This window comes from Neofelis nebulosa, chromosome 12 (genome assembly GCF_028018385.1).
Source record: "Neofelis nebulosa isolate mNeoNeb1 chromosome 12, mNeoNeb1.pri, whole genome shotgun sequence".
Taxonomy (NCBI): Eukaryota; Metazoa; Chordata; class Mammalia; order Carnivora; family Felidae; genus Neofelis; species Neofelis nebulosa.
Window position 1 is genome coordinate 34,918,362 of NC_080793.1, and position 18,195 is coordinate 34,936,556.

The 18,195-nt window shown below is 50.8% G+C and overlaps 1 protein-coding gene across 1 annotated transcript in view; it reads right to left on the reverse strand.

Annotated features, from left to right (window-relative positions):
• The window catches only part of CCDC180 (coiled-coil domain containing 180), a 60,466-nt gene extending 42,582 nt beyond the window's left edge, over positions 1-17,884 (reverse strand). Inside the window, exons 1-13 of the mRNA XM_058694842.1 lie at positions 17,803-17,884; positions 17,352-17,419; positions 17,013-17,108; positions 15,559-15,749; positions 12,800-12,888; positions 11,681-11,784; positions 10,467-10,595; positions 10,259-10,369; positions 10,040-10,135; positions 7,526-7,689; positions 6,083-6,202; positions 2,697-2,776; positions 78-166 (exon numbers count right to left, since the gene is read on the reverse strand). Coding sequence (XP_058550825.1) covers positions 78-166; positions 2,697-2,776; positions 6,083-6,202; positions 7,526-7,689; positions 10,040-10,135; positions 10,259-10,369; positions 10,467-10,595; positions 11,681-11,784; positions 12,800-12,888; positions 15,559-15,749; positions 17,013-17,081 — 1,242 coding nt within the window. The 5' untranslated portion in view covers positions 17,082-17,108; positions 17,352-17,419; positions 17,803-17,884. The remainder of the gene's footprint in view (positions 1-77; positions 167-2,696; positions 2,777-6,082; positions 6,203-7,525; positions 7,690-10,039; positions 10,136-10,258; positions 10,370-10,466; positions 10,596-11,680; positions 11,785-12,799; positions 12,889-15,558; positions 15,750-17,012; positions 17,109-17,351; positions 17,420-17,802) is intronic.
• Positions 17,885-18,195: the final 311 nt, after the last annotated feature.

Consider the following 18,195-nt stretch of genomic DNA (forward strand, 5'->3'; position numbering starts at 1 on the left):
GGCCTGGGGCACGCGAGGAGGAAAAGCAGGGGATCCAGGCTGGAGAGGGGCAGGGGCGGGCCAGGAAGGGCACCCACCTTGCACTCCTGCACGTGGGCCAGGCACTCCTGCCAGGTCTTCTCGTACTGCAGGCGGATCTGCATCACGCAGCCCATGTGGTAGGCATCTCCATGGGCAGAAACAAAACATGTCAGCTGCTCTTCCAGAGGGAAGAGGGGAGATTAGAGTTTCCCCTTTGCAAGGGAGGCAGTGTCTCCCTTTAGCGAAGATAACTGAGGTGAGATCATTGGCCCAGAGGCTGGAATCTCCTTCCTTACAAAGTCCCAGACAGCCCAAGATAAGGACCTCAAATGAGTTGTCTTTATCTGCTTTGAATCCATTCTAACCCTCATTCTTGACTCCATTTCAAGGCTAATAAAACCCTTTTCAGATGGCTGTACCAAATCATAAAACAAGGGTGCAAACTAATCAGAGTTTACAGATCGTGTCTGTGGTTAATTCCTTAAGTGAACAGACTAGCAGAACACTCAGATGCTGACTGATTGATTTTCTCTCCTATGCTTCTACTGCTTCCCACTTTACAATCAACTCAGCACAACTCTTGGTATAGAAGATAAGCAGCTGATGTTTAACGTTCCTGGCAGTTCTAGAAACTGAAAGACAGCACAAAGATGCTGCGGTGGTTGGTCTTTGACAAGGGCTGAGGAAGAGGATGGGGCAGAGGGAAGCTGGGGATAGATTTAGGACCCCAGGGAGGGCAGACAGGCGGTGGAACTGTGAGGAGAGGCTCTGAAGCTGGTTCCTCCATCCCCAGGGCAGCTTCCTAGGCCGGCACATCCTCACCCTGATCTGTGCTTCCACACTTCTGTACCGCGCTGACCTCTTCCCGCTCTGACCTCATCGTCTCCAGCTCAGAACTCTGCCCTGGGTTCCCACTCCCTCAGGACGAAGCCCAGCCTCCCCCACAAGGTCACGTGGCCAGCACAATCTGGCCTCTTGGCATGTTCCCGCCTCACCTGCCATGTTCTCCTTTCCCCCAAAGCCCCAGCTCTGGCTTGCCCCTGAGCCTTCTCATGTGTGCTATTCTTCCTTCCTGGAAAGCTCTCCCCAGCCCTGGGCTTCGCTGACTCTAACTTGCCTTGCAGTTCTTGACCGGATGATCACTTCCTTGGCAAGATCTCATATGACCCTTAACCAAGCTGTGACCCCAGAAATACGCTGGTCACCTGTCTGCTCTGCTGTAACAGCCTGCGTGGTCTGATTCTGCTCTGGACTGGAAACACCCAAGGGATGATCCACCCTGTTGGTTACCAGGGCCCAGCGCCATGTCCATCCGTAGGAGGTGCCTGATAAATGGCAGCCATTGCTATCATCTAGGGTCTTGGGACACTTACCCTCGGCATTGTAAGTATATCTTTGCAATTCTTTTTTTTTTTTTAATGTTTTTATTTATTTTTGAGACAGAGAGAGACAGAGCGTGAGCAGGGGAGGGGCAGAGAGAAAGGGAGACACAGAATCCAAAGCAGGCTCCAGGCTCTGAGCTGTCAGCACAGAGCCTGACGTGGGGCTCAAACCCACAGACTGTGAGATCATGACCTGAGCCGAAGTCGGACGCTCAACCGACTGAGCCACCCAGGCGCCCCTACCTTTGCAATTCTAAACCTGAGAGCCCTGGGAGCAATGGTGGGTACTATTAACCAAAGTACCCAGGTCAAGTGCAGGTGTGACACTTCATCAGCTGTGGGACTGTGGGCGGGATACTTCACCTCTCTGAGTCCTTGTCTATCACAGGGGGACAATGACACCACTGACCTTACCAGTTGCTGTCAGCCCCAAAGGAGATGGAAATATCATATATCTTCTAAAGCAAGGCTTGACAAACTTTTTCCATAAAGAGCTAGATAGTAGATATTGCCGGCTTTGCCAGCCATAACGTTTGTGTTGCAACTACTTGTTTCTGCTATTGTAGAGCAGAAGTGGCCAGACACAATATATAAGCAAAGGAGATCAGCTGTGCTCCAGTGAAACTTATTTGCAGACAAGCAGGGACCCATGGGTAGGAGTTTGAGGGCCTTTGATATAGAACATTTTAAAATATTACCATTTATTATTGAACACTCTCCATGTAAGCCAGGCATTGAACTACAACTGGACTGTAGGCTGTAATTCTCATATCAACTCCACAAGGTAGGTACCTTTATTATTCCTCTTGAGATCCCTATATTATACAGGAGCAGTTTAAAGCCAAGAGACACCATGACTCCCCCAGGGTCACAGAGCTGGGACAACACAGAGCTGGGGGTAAAACCCACATCTCTCTGACTGCAAGAACACATGTTTGGCATCTCACATGCTTAGGATCTGACCCCCAAGCTGTCCTCACAGGAGGTCACTGGAGCCATTGCTCTGACTCCGTGCTGGGGTCAAGGTTCAGGGGTCAGAGTGTGTGGCTGGTGTGGCTGCCAGCTGCGCAGTGACCAGGAAGCTGTGGGAGGGAGGAAGAGGGCTCCACCAAGCAAGGTTTCAGAGATCCTACATGAACTCCCAGAGTTCACTCTTCCATCCACATTCCCTCCTTCCTCCAGGGGGACTTGCCCTCACCCCTGAATTCATGATAGACTCTCACAGAAATGATTGGCTACTACTTGAACAGAGTTGTGAAGAGACCTGAGTGGAATCCCACAAACTTCACTCACCAAGGTGCTTATTTAGGGAGTTGAGAGAAGAATGCCATTCAGTCAGCTGAGCTTTGCTGTAATTGGGGGGCAGAAGGTCACTGGGGAAGGAAGATATGACAAGTAAGCCACGCTTGGGTAAAATGTTCACTTACCAGAATTGGTAGCATCTTCAAGGAATGTAGCCCCAGAGTAGTATCTATATAAATACTGAAGAAACAAATGATGTGCTGGGGATTCCTGATGCCAAAAAATATCATTCATAAAAGGTCTTTTTTAATATCAACAAGTCTGTTATTTAGAAAATCAAATTGAATTTTCCTAATGGGAAAAGAACCAAACAATTCACATCACTTGACAAAGAAAGGAAGTCTACGTCTAGGAATAGAATCCAAGATAACGATATGAAATGCATACAAAGTTTATGCATTAAGAGAGTTGCTTAACAGTACTGTTTATAAGCACTCAAAAAAATCATAAATAAATTTCATATCCAACAATAGGGATCTAAGTAAAGTACAGTGAATTCTCTTCTGAAGTCATTAAAAATAGTGTTGCAGGGGGGCTCCTGGGTGGCTCAGTCAGTTGAGTGGCCAACTTCAGCTCAGGTCATGATCTCAGGGTTTATGAGTCTGAGCCCCACATCAGGCTCTGTGCTGTCAACCTGTCTGCCAGAGCAGAGGCTGCTTGGGATCCTCTGTCCCCCTCTCTCTGCCCCTCCCCCACTTGTGCTCTCCCCAGAATAAGTAAATATATTTTAAAAAATACTGTGGTAGGGGCACCTGGGAGGCTCACTCAGTTAAGCTTCCAACTCTTGATTTCTGCTCAGGTCATGATCTCAGGAAGGGTGAGATCTAGCCCTGCACTGGAGCTCTGCACTGATGGTGCAGAGCCTGTTTGAGATTCTCTCTCTCTTCCTCTCTGCCCTACCCCCCAAAACCCCCTGTCTGCCCCTCCCCTCTGGCTTGCTTGCCTTCGCTCTCGCAAAGAAAAAAAAATAGTGTGGCAGATTGAAAGATGGACAATATCATTAGCTCCTCCCATCAGTCTATTTCTCCACCCCTGGGGCTGGGCTTGGCCCCGTGATTTGCTTTGGCCAATGAGACATTAGCAAACAAGTGGAGGCAGAGTTGGAAAGGCTTGGGTATTTGCCTTGCCCTCTCCTGTTACAGGCAGACTCTGCCACCACCACCAGGCCTACCAGCTGGGATTAGCCTCCTGGAGACGGAGAGAGCAAGTGGAAAGAACCTCAGCTGCCCCAGCCTAGGCTCCAGATGCAGGAGTGAGGCCACTCTAGACCATCCAGGCCCAGCCAAGCCAGCGCAGACCAGGGGGAACACCCTGTGGGAAACAGCCCGCAGAACAGCGAGAAACAAGAAATTCTGGTTGTTTTAAGCCACTAAATTTTGGGTGGTGTTTAACGGTGTGGAAAGATGATCAAGGCTTTGCAACTTTAAGTTGTACGTTCCAGCCTGTGTTTGTAGTATACACCTCCAGACACAAATTGTGTCGTGTCTTCACCCCTTTCTGTACTCCCTGTGAAGGAGCTGCTGGGTCGCGTATCTGCACACCCTTGCCTCTGATTTCATAGAGTAGCCTCCAACTTCCTCAGGTCAGGTTGAGTCACACACCAGCTCCATGCTCTGCCTGCAGATGCTGCCATTTTATAGTGTTTCCCAGTGGTGTCCAGAAGCACCAGGGAATACATTTTTCTCTGTGTCTTTGGCCCTGTCTCTCCCTTCCATTCAGGCAGGTAGCCAGCCAGTGCCATGTTCACAGTCTGTCAGAGATATGGTGGTGCAGAAAAGACAGCAGCCTAGAAATCTTTCTGGACTTTGTTCTCAAAGACTAAGTTCTAGGGAGAGCCTAGAGCACTGATGATGGAAGCCTGAGCTGGAGTGGGCCGAGAGCCCTGCAGGGGGAGATGGGCTGACAGCTGAGAGCCGAGGACCAGGGTTCTCTCCTCACCCAACAGAAGGGGGCTGGAGGCAGGGGTGGACAGAGAGGATGGCAGGTGCCTGGCAGTGGCAGCCTGGGTCCTGCTTCCTGGTGGAAGACTGTGGGGGCAGCTGCCAAGACCCAGGTCCCCGGAGGGAAACACTGCCTGGGCATGAGGACATTCGGGCTCAGGGTAGCCTCCTCAAGATTCTCACATCCAGCTGTCTGGAAAGGGCAGCAGTTGCCCTCAGGCATGTGGGTGGATCAAATATAGAGGAACAGACTCTATCACCAGGCTTGCATTGGATGGGGTTTCACAGTTCCCCTCCATGGACAGGACCCCAAGAAAAACTGAGTTTTGCCCAGTTCAGGGACTCAGAGTCAGAAATAAATATAGAGTGGGGCACCTGGTGGCTCAGTAGGTTAAGCGTCTGACTTGGTTTAGGCTCAGGTCATGATCTCACGGTTCGTGAGTTCGAGCCCTGCATCGGTCTTTGCAATGATGGTGCTCAGCCTGCTTGGGATTCTTTCTCTCTCCCTCTGCCCGCCCCCACCCCCTGCTCGTCCTCTCTGTCTCTCTCTCTCTAATAAACAAATAAACTTAAAAAAATTTAAAATATAGAGTTACAGGAAACAAGAAAAGCTATTTACTTTATGTTGATGTTTTTATTCACCTTGTTAATTTTACACCTGCACGAAAATGTGTCTGCCCTGGAGGAGACTGTGTGAGGTTCTAATTGTCACTGATACTTAGGAGAACTTAGGTTCTGTGGTGGGGAGACAAGAGGGTAACCCAGGGTTACCAGGGTTAGGCGTAGGAGGGCCCAAGGTTCATAGGAAAAGGAGGAGCATTTCCCAGCATGTGAAGTGTCTCCACTTGCAGAACCACACAGGCTCCATCCCTTTACTGAGGGTGGATGCTATAGGACCCCCACATAGTGGGCTTCCAAGGTCTAGAACATTCACTGTGCCCCTCACCAAACAGCTTATTAAGGATCAGAACTGAGTGGGCCTCTACACATCCACAGCCTCTAACAGGTTCCCTGTCTGATGGCAACAGCCTCCTCACTGACCTCCAGGTTTCAGCCTCAGACCCTCCAACTCACCCCCGAAACCGCAGGGCTGTTGGAGACACTCTGCTCCCCACCAGATCTTAGAAAAAAATCCAACCCCTTAACCTGGCCCCTCCTCCCCCACTAACACCCCACCCCCTTTGCCATTGCCTCCTTCCACGTTTCTTGGCACAGTCACACTAAACTTCTTTCCCCAGCAAATGTGTCATGTTCTTTGTCACCACTGGGGCTGGAATGCCCCAGAACAAAGGCCCAGCCAGCCAGCGCAGGACCAGAGAACAAGGAGATGGCCAGGCCTGGAGGATGCCCCAAGAGAAGGCTCAAGGCTGAGGACTGTGACTGCCTCCCCCATGAACCCCCAAAGGCACCCATCCCCAAGGACCCCTCTCAGTGTACCAGATGGTGCAGAGATGCTCCAGCCGCTTTTGCTGCAGGGCTTTCTGGTTCTTCAGCATGCTCTCTATCTCCTTCTTCACGTCTGGAGGAGCCCGGATCCTCTCACTGGCCATGAACTCACTGGGTGTCCAGACACGTTGGCACCATGGAGAGGAGGAGCAGGGTGGGGGGGTGGGAAAGAGGGGATGAGGCCCATGGTAAGAACATTCACAATCTAAGCACCCTTACACCACTTCAGCCCCTCCCTCCCCATTGTAGGCCTCTGGGGCAATGATGAGAGGGGGGATCGAAGAGCCAGGGGGCCACCAGCGAGACTCTGGAGTTAAGAGCATGTGACCACTGGGCACAGATCCAGGTGTGGGTCCCGACTGTGGCCTGCCAGCTCTGTGACCTTGGGCAAGTCAGTCCCTTCCTCTGAATCTGTTTCCTCTTCTGTAACAGAGCTAATGAGAATACCTTCCACAGCAGGACCCAGTGAGATATTGCAAGCAAAGCCCCTGGCACCATGCCTGACTCACGGGAACTGCCCAGTAAATGCCAGCTCCTGCCATCACTGTGGATGATTACTGACATTTGTAACTTCCAGGCCCAGACCCAGACCAGTCACTTTCCATAGAGCACCTTGCTGATCATCACTGAAACCCTGTCACTGGCGCATCATCACGCCTGTCTGCATAAGGAGAGAAAGGCTCCGAAATGTTCAAGTGCTTGATCAAGGTCACAGGGAAAGTACAGGTGGAGCCAGGTCTCAGTCAGACTCTGGTGTTTCTCCATCTGGAAATCCAGGTGTACAGATGGTCTCCCATCCCCAGACCCACAGCCCAGACAGACAGACATTCTTTGGCATCCTCAAATGTCTTGACCTGACAAGCAAAAGAAAGCCTTGTTTGTTGGCCAAAAGCTGCAGGATCCTTGTGTCGGTATTAACAGAAGTGCCACCCGGCAGAGGAAGCAGGGAGATGAGCCCTCTCTTCACCCCTGCTCCCATGGGGACCAAAGCCTGAGGGACCACCATTTGTCTTGGCCCAGTAACACAGGGTTCTGAGTAACAGTCGAATGGAAATTGGGCAGATAATCAGACGGGTGTTTTCAAACAATTTGTACTGTGATAATTCAGAAAATGCTTATGCGATAACATTTATGAAGAAAATAAGACAGAAAGTGACATATACAGTATGGGTCTAAAGAAGCCTGGGAAGAAATACACCAAAATATCAGCTGTGCTTCTCACTGTGGTGAGAAATTAGTAATGATTTTTAATTTCTTTTTTATACTTTTATCTACTTTAACTTTTAAAAAGGAAAAGAGCACATATTTTTACCCCCAGAAGAACAGGAGTGTTTTGGAGCGAGGACAGAAAGGAGGGTGAGGACCACTGGCTTGCTGGGCCGGCCTTCCAGGTGGGCTGGGGGGAGGCTGTGGGAAGTGTGGGTGGACACGGACCTGAAACTCTGCACCAGGGCCTGCTTCTTGAGAGCCTTCCAGGTGTCCACCAGGCCCTGCCAGCGGTGATGGGCCTCGAGCTCCTGCTGCAGCGTGGCCTCCATCAGGTTGACAAACAGCTGGGCGATGGCCCTCCGGTTGCCCAGGAGGGCCTGGTTTATGACCTGTGGTACAGGTGGGCAGGCTCTACATGAGGTGGGGGCTCTCCAAGGTCAGAACAAGGTTCAGTTGGAGATGGACAGGGGGAGGCTGCAGAGGGGCCAGGTGAGGTGCCGGCAGAGGGCCTGGGGCCCAGCGGGGCTGAGTAGGGCAGTGGCAGCATCTGAGGGGCACTGAGGGGTCACTGGGCACTCACGGAAGTTGCCTGGGGCTGAACAGCCGTGGACTGTGACAGGGGTCTTTCCTGAAGACTCACCTATGAACCTTGACTTAAGCATGTGCCTTCAACCCAGCCCCAAGACCGTATCAGATTGTTAAAGAGGCTGATTTTAGCTCACTGGAGATACGTACTCCAGTGGGTTCTTAGTGTTTAGCTGTTTTCTTTCCTTTTCTTTAAATGAATTTGTTCCAAAAGCAGAGTGCTCATGCCATCAGGGACCAGTCAGTCACCTATGGTTGTGATGAGAACGAAGACCCAATTACCAAATGAGACCGGGGCTGGAACATTCTTCTGCAGTCCTCCCAGTGATCCTCACCGGGCATCCTCGGCATGGCAGTGGGGACAATTCTTCATGGTGTGGTACTGTTCTGCTTTTAGTAGCCTGCCCCCCTCAATGAGAGCAGTCTCTCCCATGCCCCCAGGGAGTGGAACAGCCAAATGTCTCCAGAATTCCCCAAAGCTCTCGGGGCACCGCCCTGGAGCAAGGGTGGGAACCTGCCAAGCTCAGCGGGTAGACATTCCAGTAACAATTTTCACTGGAACCTGAGGTTTATTGCTGGCTCTACTTCCTAGCTGGTGGTGGGGGGAGAGGGGGACTGGCAGGTATTTCCTAAACCTCCAATTCTTCAGCCATAAGGCGAAGATAATGTTATTGGCAGCACAGGGATTCTGTGAAATTAAATGAGATAAATGCACATAGAGTAAGTAGCAAGTGCCTGTTGTTGTAATGAGTAAAATACGCATATGGACGTCAGACATTGAAACATCCCCGGGATACTGCTCTGACCCCACCTAAGGGATCAAATGGATAAAAGTTAGGAACTCTTGTTTCTTTCAAATGACAGTGGCTACTGCTGAGACCTCTTTTGTCACCCCCTCCCCCCAACAGGTACTGGTTTAAGTATCGTTACCCCTGTTTTATGGGCAGGGAGTTCCAAGTGCAGGAGCGGAGTTAGTTTGGGAGCTTGTGTGTCTGGGCAGTGGAGAGGGAGGTCTGTGCTCACTCCCTGTCTGTGCTTCATCCAGGACTCCAAGATGTGGACCCGAACAGGAGCCCATCTGTGATTCTGAGTGCTGGGTTCCTTTCACCCCGTGTATTGCCGGGAGGCCTCCGCAAACCCGGCTTTCTGCACAGGCCCTAGAAGCCCATGCAAGCAAAATGTGCTTCTGAGTAGCCAAAGGAAGCAACAACATGGATGGGCCTAGAGGGTATAACGCGAAGTGAAATAAGTCAGACAAAGAAAGACAAATATTGTATGATTTCACTCATCTGTTGAATTTAAGAGACAAACAAAGAAAAAAAAGAGACAAACAAAAAACCAGACTCTTAACTGCAGACAACTGATGGTTGCCAGAGGGGAGGGGGGGTGGGGGGGGATGGGTGAAACAGGTGAAAGGGATTAAGGGTACACTTGTCATGATGAGCACCGAGTAATGCACAGAATTGTTGAATCGCTGTTCTGTGCACCTGAAACTAATATAACACTGCATGTTAATTATATTTGAAGAAAATACATACACACACAAACATCCGTACATAGTGTCTTTTCACATGGCAGAGGAGTCAGGCTTAACTCTGACTTTGGAAATATTATGAACAACCTTGAATTTCTTGTTTTCTACACCCAAAGAAAGCAGCTGGGCGAGGGTGGGGTATGGACAGGGAAGCAGTGGGGACAGAGACCGGAGACAGGCCTGGTTCAGCACTAGACGCTGATGGCCAACAAGAAGGCAGACAAGCACCACTAGGAAAACAAACGGAGCAGGCTGGGGTCACCTGTGAGGGCACAAACCACTATGAGACCAGGACAGCTCCACCATCCAGCACCTATTGCATTGCACATGGTGGCTGAGACACGGCCCAGTAGGTGCTCGTAAAACCGTCAGTGATGAAACCAGTGCTGCTGTGTTAGGTAATCGGGATTAAGACAGCAGGGATGTAGGACACGCACTTTAGAGAGACTTCTACTGAAAATACTTAATAAAAACTCTGGTTCTGAACCCAAGCGACTAACCCGAGTTAGTTGGAAATGTGACACATGAGAAGCCCATCGGTCCTGAGACACCAGGTTCTGGGGCATCCTCAGGTCCCGCCCCTTCTGTGGGTTGATCCCCTGCACATGAAAACCACTCACCATGGCTTCCTTATTTATCAGCGTGTACACATCGGGCTGCATGAGATAGGAAGTTTTCTCTATGATTTCCACATATTTCTTCAACACGCTTCTGAGCTAGAAACAACAAGGTGTCATTGTTAATGACTTTCTTTTCCTGGAGACCTGCAAGCAAAGAGACGATGCCTCACAAACCCCACAGGTGAAAATCACCAAGAGCCCATTCGCAGGCCAACTCACTTTATCTGCCCGAGAGAACTCGGTCGAGGTCAGTGTCTCATCCAGCTCCTTAATCCCCTGCTTCTGGAACTGGAACTTCTCAGCCACCTGATCCCACAGCTCCATCAGGGTCTATACCAAGAAGCTGGGGTCAGGCCAGGAGGACAGATGGCAGGGAGGGAAGGAGTGGGACCCCGGTGGGGCAAGCCCAGCCACAGGGAAGCCCTACTTGGATGGTGTAGTCTTCGAGGTTGATGTCACTTTCCACCTTTTTGAAGAGTTGGTCGATTTCCTCATCAGACGCCGCCAGCTTTTTTAAAAGAAGTGCTCCTGGCTCTAAGATGAGAGGTTCCATTTCCTACAACAGGCCAGTAGGGCAATGCCTGTGGTCTCAACACCACCAGGGCAGGGGGGAGCCCGTCCCTTCCCCCAATTCTCTGCCCTGTGGTGGGAAAGTGCTAGCTGTGGTCCTGCCTCAAAACTAATAATCATTACCTAGACCTAAGGAGCTAGGATTTACTATTCACAGCCAGAGCACAAGGGCAGGCACCATTTATCTGGGCATGTGCCATGTGCTGGACACTCTGCTCTAGGCTAAGCCCTTGTCCTCAGACTCACTTGGTCCTCACCACAGCCTGTGAAGTAGGTACTGGCATCAGGCGTGGCCCATGGTTGGGGCTCAACAAACATCCATTAAAGAAGTGGCCAGTGAAAGGATTCCAAGTTTACTTCAGATAAGGAAATTGAGGCTCAGTTATGTTGTATGACCAAAGCCACAGAGTCATGGACAAAAGTAGGGCTCATATACATTTGGGACAGATGAGTAAAGCAATGACTGGCTGGGGGAGCTTCTTGGTGCTTTGGGTACAGAGCCAGCTGCATGAATCCAAGGGAATGAGAGAAGTCAGTGAAGACATGGGGAGAGAATGGTGACTGCAGTCCAGGGCTCAGAGAAGAAGGGCAAAGAAGGGCCTCATTTAGGGAATATTCTGGGGACCAGGGTGGTTAGAGACGGAATGTCTCTGGAGAGGAACAGAGAGCCAAGTGAGGGTGGTACCAAAAGGCCAGATAGCATGAGGGGTGGGAAGCCAGAGGGCCAGGCCCTTTGGGCCCTCATTAGTAGGACTGCGTAGGGAGATCATGGGCTGGGCTTTGGCATCAGCCCTGGAGTCCAGTTCCCAGCTGGCCCCTTATGTGCCAAATCAGGCAAGACTTTGTGAGCCTAAACTGTAAAGTGGGAGTAACAGTGGTACCCGACTTAGAGAGCTGTGCTCATAACGAGCACTCATCATGAGCCACTCAAGCTGGCTACTCTGATTTCATCTACACCACTGGTGAGCCACTCAGGGCCTCTGAGCTGGGCGGGAAGGGAGGGTGGGTGCAGTGACAAGCCTGCCTTGAGAATGGCCCCAGAACAGAAGGGGAGAGAGGGAGGAGTCTTACCATCCCAATCTGAGCAATCTCCTCCTTAAAACTCCCCAGAGCACTCTCGTAGCCCTGCCTCTTGGAGTCTCTGTCCAGGGTGGTTGTGCTGATCCTCTCTGGAACTGGGGGAGAACAACAGAGGTGAGGAGGCTGCCCTCAGAGCTCCAAAGCAAGGGGAGGGCTCCCAGGAAAAGGCAGCAAGGCAGAAAGTGCCTTGGTTCAGGAGATGGACCCCCAAACCAGGTCACAGTGTCAGAGGCTTAAGGAAAAAGAGAAAAAACAAAGGTGATCTGTAAGTGCTATAAGGAATGAAGTCTCACATACACAGTTAAATGCCAGAAAAAGTTTCCAAATGGTAGGTACAGAATGGGACCATTTATGTTTTTTTTTTAAAGTTAATAGAAGCAAATACATATACGAAGAAGAATAACCAACACTTATATAGCACTTATTATGCACCAGGCATCGTTCTAACTCAATTACCACTCCTGAAGAGGCCAAGAGGCAGGTTCTATTTTTTCAGCCCCATTTTACAAGTGAGGACACTCAGGCATGGGGGTTAAAGAACAAACACAGCAGTGGCTGAGCAGGGGTTTGGACATGAGCCATCTGCTCTAGAGTCTGCATTCCCGTCTTGTGCTCTGCGGTCCCCTGAATCTGGACACCATGTGATTTCATGGTGGGGAACATTCTTGGGAAGAGAAGCAGTGCTATCATGAAGGGAGAGTTTTTCCTTTCTGTTTATCTCCTTCCTTTGCTTTTCCACAGTGAGCCTGACTGGCTCAGTGGTAGATAGCACATGTGACTCCCAATCTCAGGGTTGTAAGTTCAAACCCCATGTTGGGTGCAGAGATTACTTATGGTGAGTATGTATCATTTTTTTTTTAATCGTAAAGGAAAAGAACCTTCCTCTATAGTATGAAGGAAGACAATGCAGATTGAAATGCTCTTGTGAAATTGCAATAAAGCAAGGAATATCCTTTACCAACTGACTTTCATCGGTAAATTCTGACTGCGCAGAGCCCCCTGCTCCCTCCCCAGCTCCCTGCACTGAGGAGAAGGTCCAGAGGAGCAGGCTCAAGGGAGGAGCCAAGGGGAGAAAGCCAGCCCTGCCCTCATAGCTGAACAGAGACTCACCTATGGTGTCCATGAGGCCCCGGACCTCTCTGGCTTCAATGATGCTCTCACTTTCTTCAGCTTTTTTCTTCTTGATTATTTCCTTTTCCCTGAGGCACAAGTAGAGGAAACAATAACTCCCAGCCCCCTCCCCTACCCCAGGGCAGCTCTGGCACAGAAGGGAGTCTTCAGAGAGACCTCACACATTGGTGATAAGGTCCACCCCATTCCAGAGAGCCCCGAGGCTATGCCAGACTCCCAACAGACGCTGCCTGGGTATCTGCCACCAGTAGGCACCATGGTCCCTAGACAAGAAATCAGGGTCTGCTTCTGTTCTGGCTGCAAACCAAGCGTGGGTAGTAGGCAAGAACCATTTCCACATGGGGAAACTGAGAACAGTAGGGCATGATCAGCCTGGGAAAGGCAGGCCAGTGCTGAGTATTCAGGATTTGCTCCTTCAGCAACTCATCATCCTATGAGGCAGTCACAATAACCCCCTTGACAGGGATGAGGGGAGGGCGCTTAGAGAAGTGATTATACAAAGCACAGCTGAGACTCCCTGACCCACATGTGTCATGCCAAGGTCCATGGTCCTTGGGGTTTAGGTGTGGGAGGAGAAAGCTGAGACCCCAGAACAAGCTATCTCAGCAGGGAGGACCAGGGTGAGTGAGAATGACCTTAGCTTTGGAATAAAAATCTCTGAACGCACTGTCCATAGGACAAGCACCACAGAAATGCAACAGGTCTCAATGACACCTGCCATTCCTCCAGGCCTCCACATGTGCAGCGCTTTCTAGTCATTTCTCATCCAATCCTCACTGCACACCTACCAGCAAGGAAGACTGCAGGGCCTAGACTGACCCTCCAGAGGTGGGTCTTTCAGTCTTGTCAATCAGGTGCCCGTGGACTAAGGTGGCTCTTTGGGAACCTGGGTGCTCTGACTACTGAGCTAATGGCTCTGGCTCCTCGGGCACTTGACCCGAGGACTTGGGTCTACACTAGTGCTGATCTATCCCTACCTTGGGCTCCTCTTCTGCTCACCCAGAGGCCCTGCCCTGGGTGAATGAACACACAGGTTCACTGGCTTTGGCTGGCTGAACTTTCAAGAAGAGAACAAGGGACTTCAGAGAGACGCCAATGCTGAGTTAGTGACCCCAGTCATTTTGAGGGTGGCAGAGCCTGGCAGGTTACAAACACATCTTTCTCCCTGTCACAGGCCACAGGAAGTTGTTGTCTAGATCTACGTCCAGGGCAGAGCTGACTTTGTCTCGGGAAGCTAGCACAGCACAATGCCAGCACCCTCTATGGAAAGTGTCTTTCCTAAAACGCTGTCCTGTGGATGCTAAGAGCTCCTGATGGATGCTATATCTGGTTATTGGGATAATGGGTGACCTTAGGCTAAACTCTGGGGAAGGGGGGACCCTTAGGAGTGATAGGTAACTCGCAAGTCAGCTGAGAGGGGACTTAGACCCTTGTAGGAGCCAAAGTCACAGCCAGGGGCAGCATCAACAGGCCCCGGATGTCTGTGCTTCAATCCCCACACTGGGCATCAGGCACATGGGCTAGAGAACACCGACCTCCAGTCTGGGCTTGGTGGCCAGTGGGTTTGCCCATCAGTAGGTAGTTAAGGGTGCTGAGGGTCAGAAGCCTCAGGGGAGATTTCTCTGGGAAGAGTCAAAGGTCAGGTCATCTCTGCCCCAAAGCAGGTGAAAGAGAAAACAAAGACAGGTAGAGAAAGACCGACTTCCCCTGCCAAGTCCCAGAGGGGACTGCGGCTTGCTCAGAGCTTGAAGAGCAAAGGGAAGATCAGCTCCAGGCGCCCCAAGCTCCCCGGTGAGGAAGATATTGCCCTCCTTTTCCTTTTCTTTCCTTTCTCCCTGCTGGAGGAGTCTGAGCTCAGGGAGTTGAAATGGCATACTCAGGAATCTCAAATTTCACTCCTGATCTCTCTGCTCCTAGACCATATGCGCCCATCTCAGGGAATGGCGCCTGCTCTGTCCACCCAAGCACTCGTGGTACAGACCTCGGGCTCTTGGGACCCCTCTCCTCCCTCCAATCCACCACCTAGTCTGAGGGGTTCTGCCTCTAAAATACACCTGAAATACCCTACTCTCCCTCTTGTAGCCCCACCAGGCTTAGAGGGACAGCAGCAGCCTCCTCCCTGGCCTCCCGGTCTCTTCTTGCCACTCCCTACATTCTGCACACAACAGCCAAAAGGCCTTAAAAGGGCAAATCAGCTGCTCACTTCAGTAGTCCAAAATCCCGACTGTGGTCTGCAAGCCTATCCCAGCCTCATCTACCACCCCTCCCCTCCAGGCCCACTAACTTCTTCAGCCTTCCAGAGTGGACCAAACCCTCCCTGCCTCCGCGCCTTGCCCCATGCATCTATTCCCTCATCCTCTGGTCTCCGCTGAGGCCCCTCCTCAGGGGCTTTCCTGACCCCTGTGCTACCACTGTCCTCTGGGTCAGAGCCTTCCCACCTTTAGGGGGACTTGCCTATTTATTTATTATCAAGGCCTCAAGTTCCAGGAGAGTGGGATCCCCAGACCCAGTACCTGGTCCTAGGCACTCAATCAATAATTAACTGAGAGGGGAGGAAGAGGAAGAGAGGGAGAAGCAAACAGTGGAGCAACGTAGGTGCTATTACCTCTCTCTCTCAGAGGAGATACTAGGACTTCATTCCTAAATGGCACTCATCTTGTGTGAGGGCTTTCTGAGTTTCTAAAGACTCTGGCACACACCCCCGGGTGGGGAGGTACAGTGTGGACCACAGGACCCACCTGTAGAGAACAGGATTTTCCGTGACCCAGTCATTGGGTAGGCTGTGCGCCCACTTCCGCTGCCGAGGACACATCATCTCCCCTTCAGGAATATCCATCTTCTTCATCAAGGGCTTCCTGCCATTCTTTGGGGTCATGGAACTCTCCACAGCGCGCTTCCTGGTGGCTGCCAGAGAGCGGACCAGCTGCACCTGAATGCACAAAAGATCCGGTGGGGGGGTCGGAACTGCAGACTCCTCAGCACCCAGGGCTCACTCTGCAGTCTTAGAAGGACACGTGAGAACTTGCCAGCAGGAAGGCACTTTGCAGGGAGGCCTTCAACCCTCGGGTACATTCCATGCAAGTACCCCCCAGAAGACATTCAGCCATCTAGAAGGGTATCTCTTAAGAAATTTAGTGAGGACCAAGATGCTTATCCTAGCATCTTTTATAATCACAAGGAATTAGAAAAATGGGGCTGTCCAATAGCAGGGGACTGGTCGAGTAAACTTCTTATGTCCCTCCAGTGTAATACTAGGCATTTATTAAGAATGAGACTTACAAAGGACTATTTATGACAAAGGGAAATGTTTATGATATGATATACCATAAAACATCTTAATTAAAAGCACAACTTAAAAAAATTATAACCCAAACTATACAGTGTGATCTCAAAATTTTAAACTCATAGAAAAATGACCAGGAGAAAGTGTGCCAAATGTTAAGAATGGTGTGCTGCCTCCAGGCGGCAGGATCATGTGAGTAATTTGTTTCTTTGGCCTCCTTATACTTTTATAATTTCCAAGCCTCCTACATAGAGCATTATTTAGGGCTCAGAGTAGGAATGAAAATTCCTTTTAAATAAGCAGTACAGAACATCAAAGGAAAGGTTCGAGTTTGTGTGTTTCTTTTAAGATACTGTTCTTGTCTGTGCAGTTTTTTATAGACAAGTTTTTTATAGGCAAGGCAATTCCAGCAACCTATTTGGCTGTCAAGAGAGTGTTACTTTAATACACTATGGGAAGTCCTGGATTAACAACTGGGTAGCCTCTAAACATCTTGAAGTTGCATTAATGCCCCTTGACATGCAAAAGGTCTGTGCAATACTGTTAACAGGGAAGAAGCAGGTTTCAAAACACTGTTATAGAATCAAACCCAGGTTTTAAAAAGAAAAATTAGAAACGCTTTGGTGCATAGGAAAAGGTCCCAAGACACCCACTGGTTAATTTTGGCGATTTCTGAATAATTTAACTTTTAATTTAACTAAAACTTTAATGAACATTTTTTAATTTTCAAGAACAGACATTCTAATATTGTATTCCTACACTTTAAGAACCAATAAGAATTATTTTTTAAATCAAAACAATTTCAAAGCCCTTATTTCATTGGGTTCCCGGACAAAGAAGCCTTCAGAGGGAGGGAGGTTTGGGGTGCAGAGGGAAGAGGGCACAGAGGGACACAAGGCACACACCTACCTCAGCCTCGAAGATCTGCTGGTAGACCTTCCCGCTGGGAACCTGGGTCACCTTCCCCACTGAGGACATCTTGGCCGCCGGCTGAACGGGGCGCCCCTGTTAGGAATTCATTGTCTGGGAATCATGTCAGAGGTTTGGAAACCGAAGCCCCAACCTCCAGGACAAGTCCTCCGCCTAGGACCTGCGCCCCTCCCCCCCCCCGGCCGCGGGCAACCAGGCTGGGGCAGGACCCACCCCACTGCTCTGAGAAAAAGCAAGCCCCGCCCCCCTCCCTCAAGCCTCAGGGGTTTCATTTTAAGCAAAAGTAAGGAGTGGCAAAGAAGCAAAAAGGAGACAAACCTCCAGCAAGAACCGAACTCCCGGAGAAGGCTGGCTTTTCCAGCCACGCAGTGTGCAAATCCAGAGGACTTTGGTGGGGAAGAATAATAAATCGTTATTGTTTTGTGCTTCACTCTCCCAAGCTCTCCTGGGAAAAGTGCTCAAGATGTCATCTTGGATTTCAACCTGGCCTTGACCCCCCAGACTGGAGCTGAACAAAGCTGAAGGATCCCTGACTCCCTCCTTCCCTCACTCCCCGCCAAGAGTGGACAAAGAGAGGCGGAAGTGGAGGGAAGGAGCAGCCTGACTCTGGCCGTGCTAATTAGGCACCTAATGTATGCTGAGAAGACCCAGCAGGCTCCTCTCACGCCACCACCCCGCCAGCCTACCGAGGAGCGCGGTGCAGTCCCCGGCCATCCCCTCTAAACCCGGCCAATGGAGGGAGGCCCTGCGCCCGGGGCTGGCGCCCCACCTGCAGAAGGCACCACTAGCCAGGGCCAGTCCAGCCTCAACTGCAGCTGGACGCACTCGGTCTCCAAGGCAACGCAGAGGGGCGGGAGCCCCGCTGGCCCCGCCCTCACTTCCTTTCCGAGGAGGGAGGGCATGATGGCCCGCAGCCGCCCGAGCGCCCCACTGGGAGTGGGGAAACTGTTAGCAAGTATTCCCTCCAAGCCCGTTTCTCCTCACAGCAAGGGGGCGCCCCGGCGCTGTCAGGAGCGTCCAGAGCAGTACACTGAATGTTCTGAAAACTGTAGGAGACCTGAGATGTAACTCGGAGCCACGGCAGTCAAGAAAATCCACCCTGTCTTCTTTACTTGATTAAAACCAACCTCTGCTGGCAAGCAGCACAGTGCTTGGCTGTAAG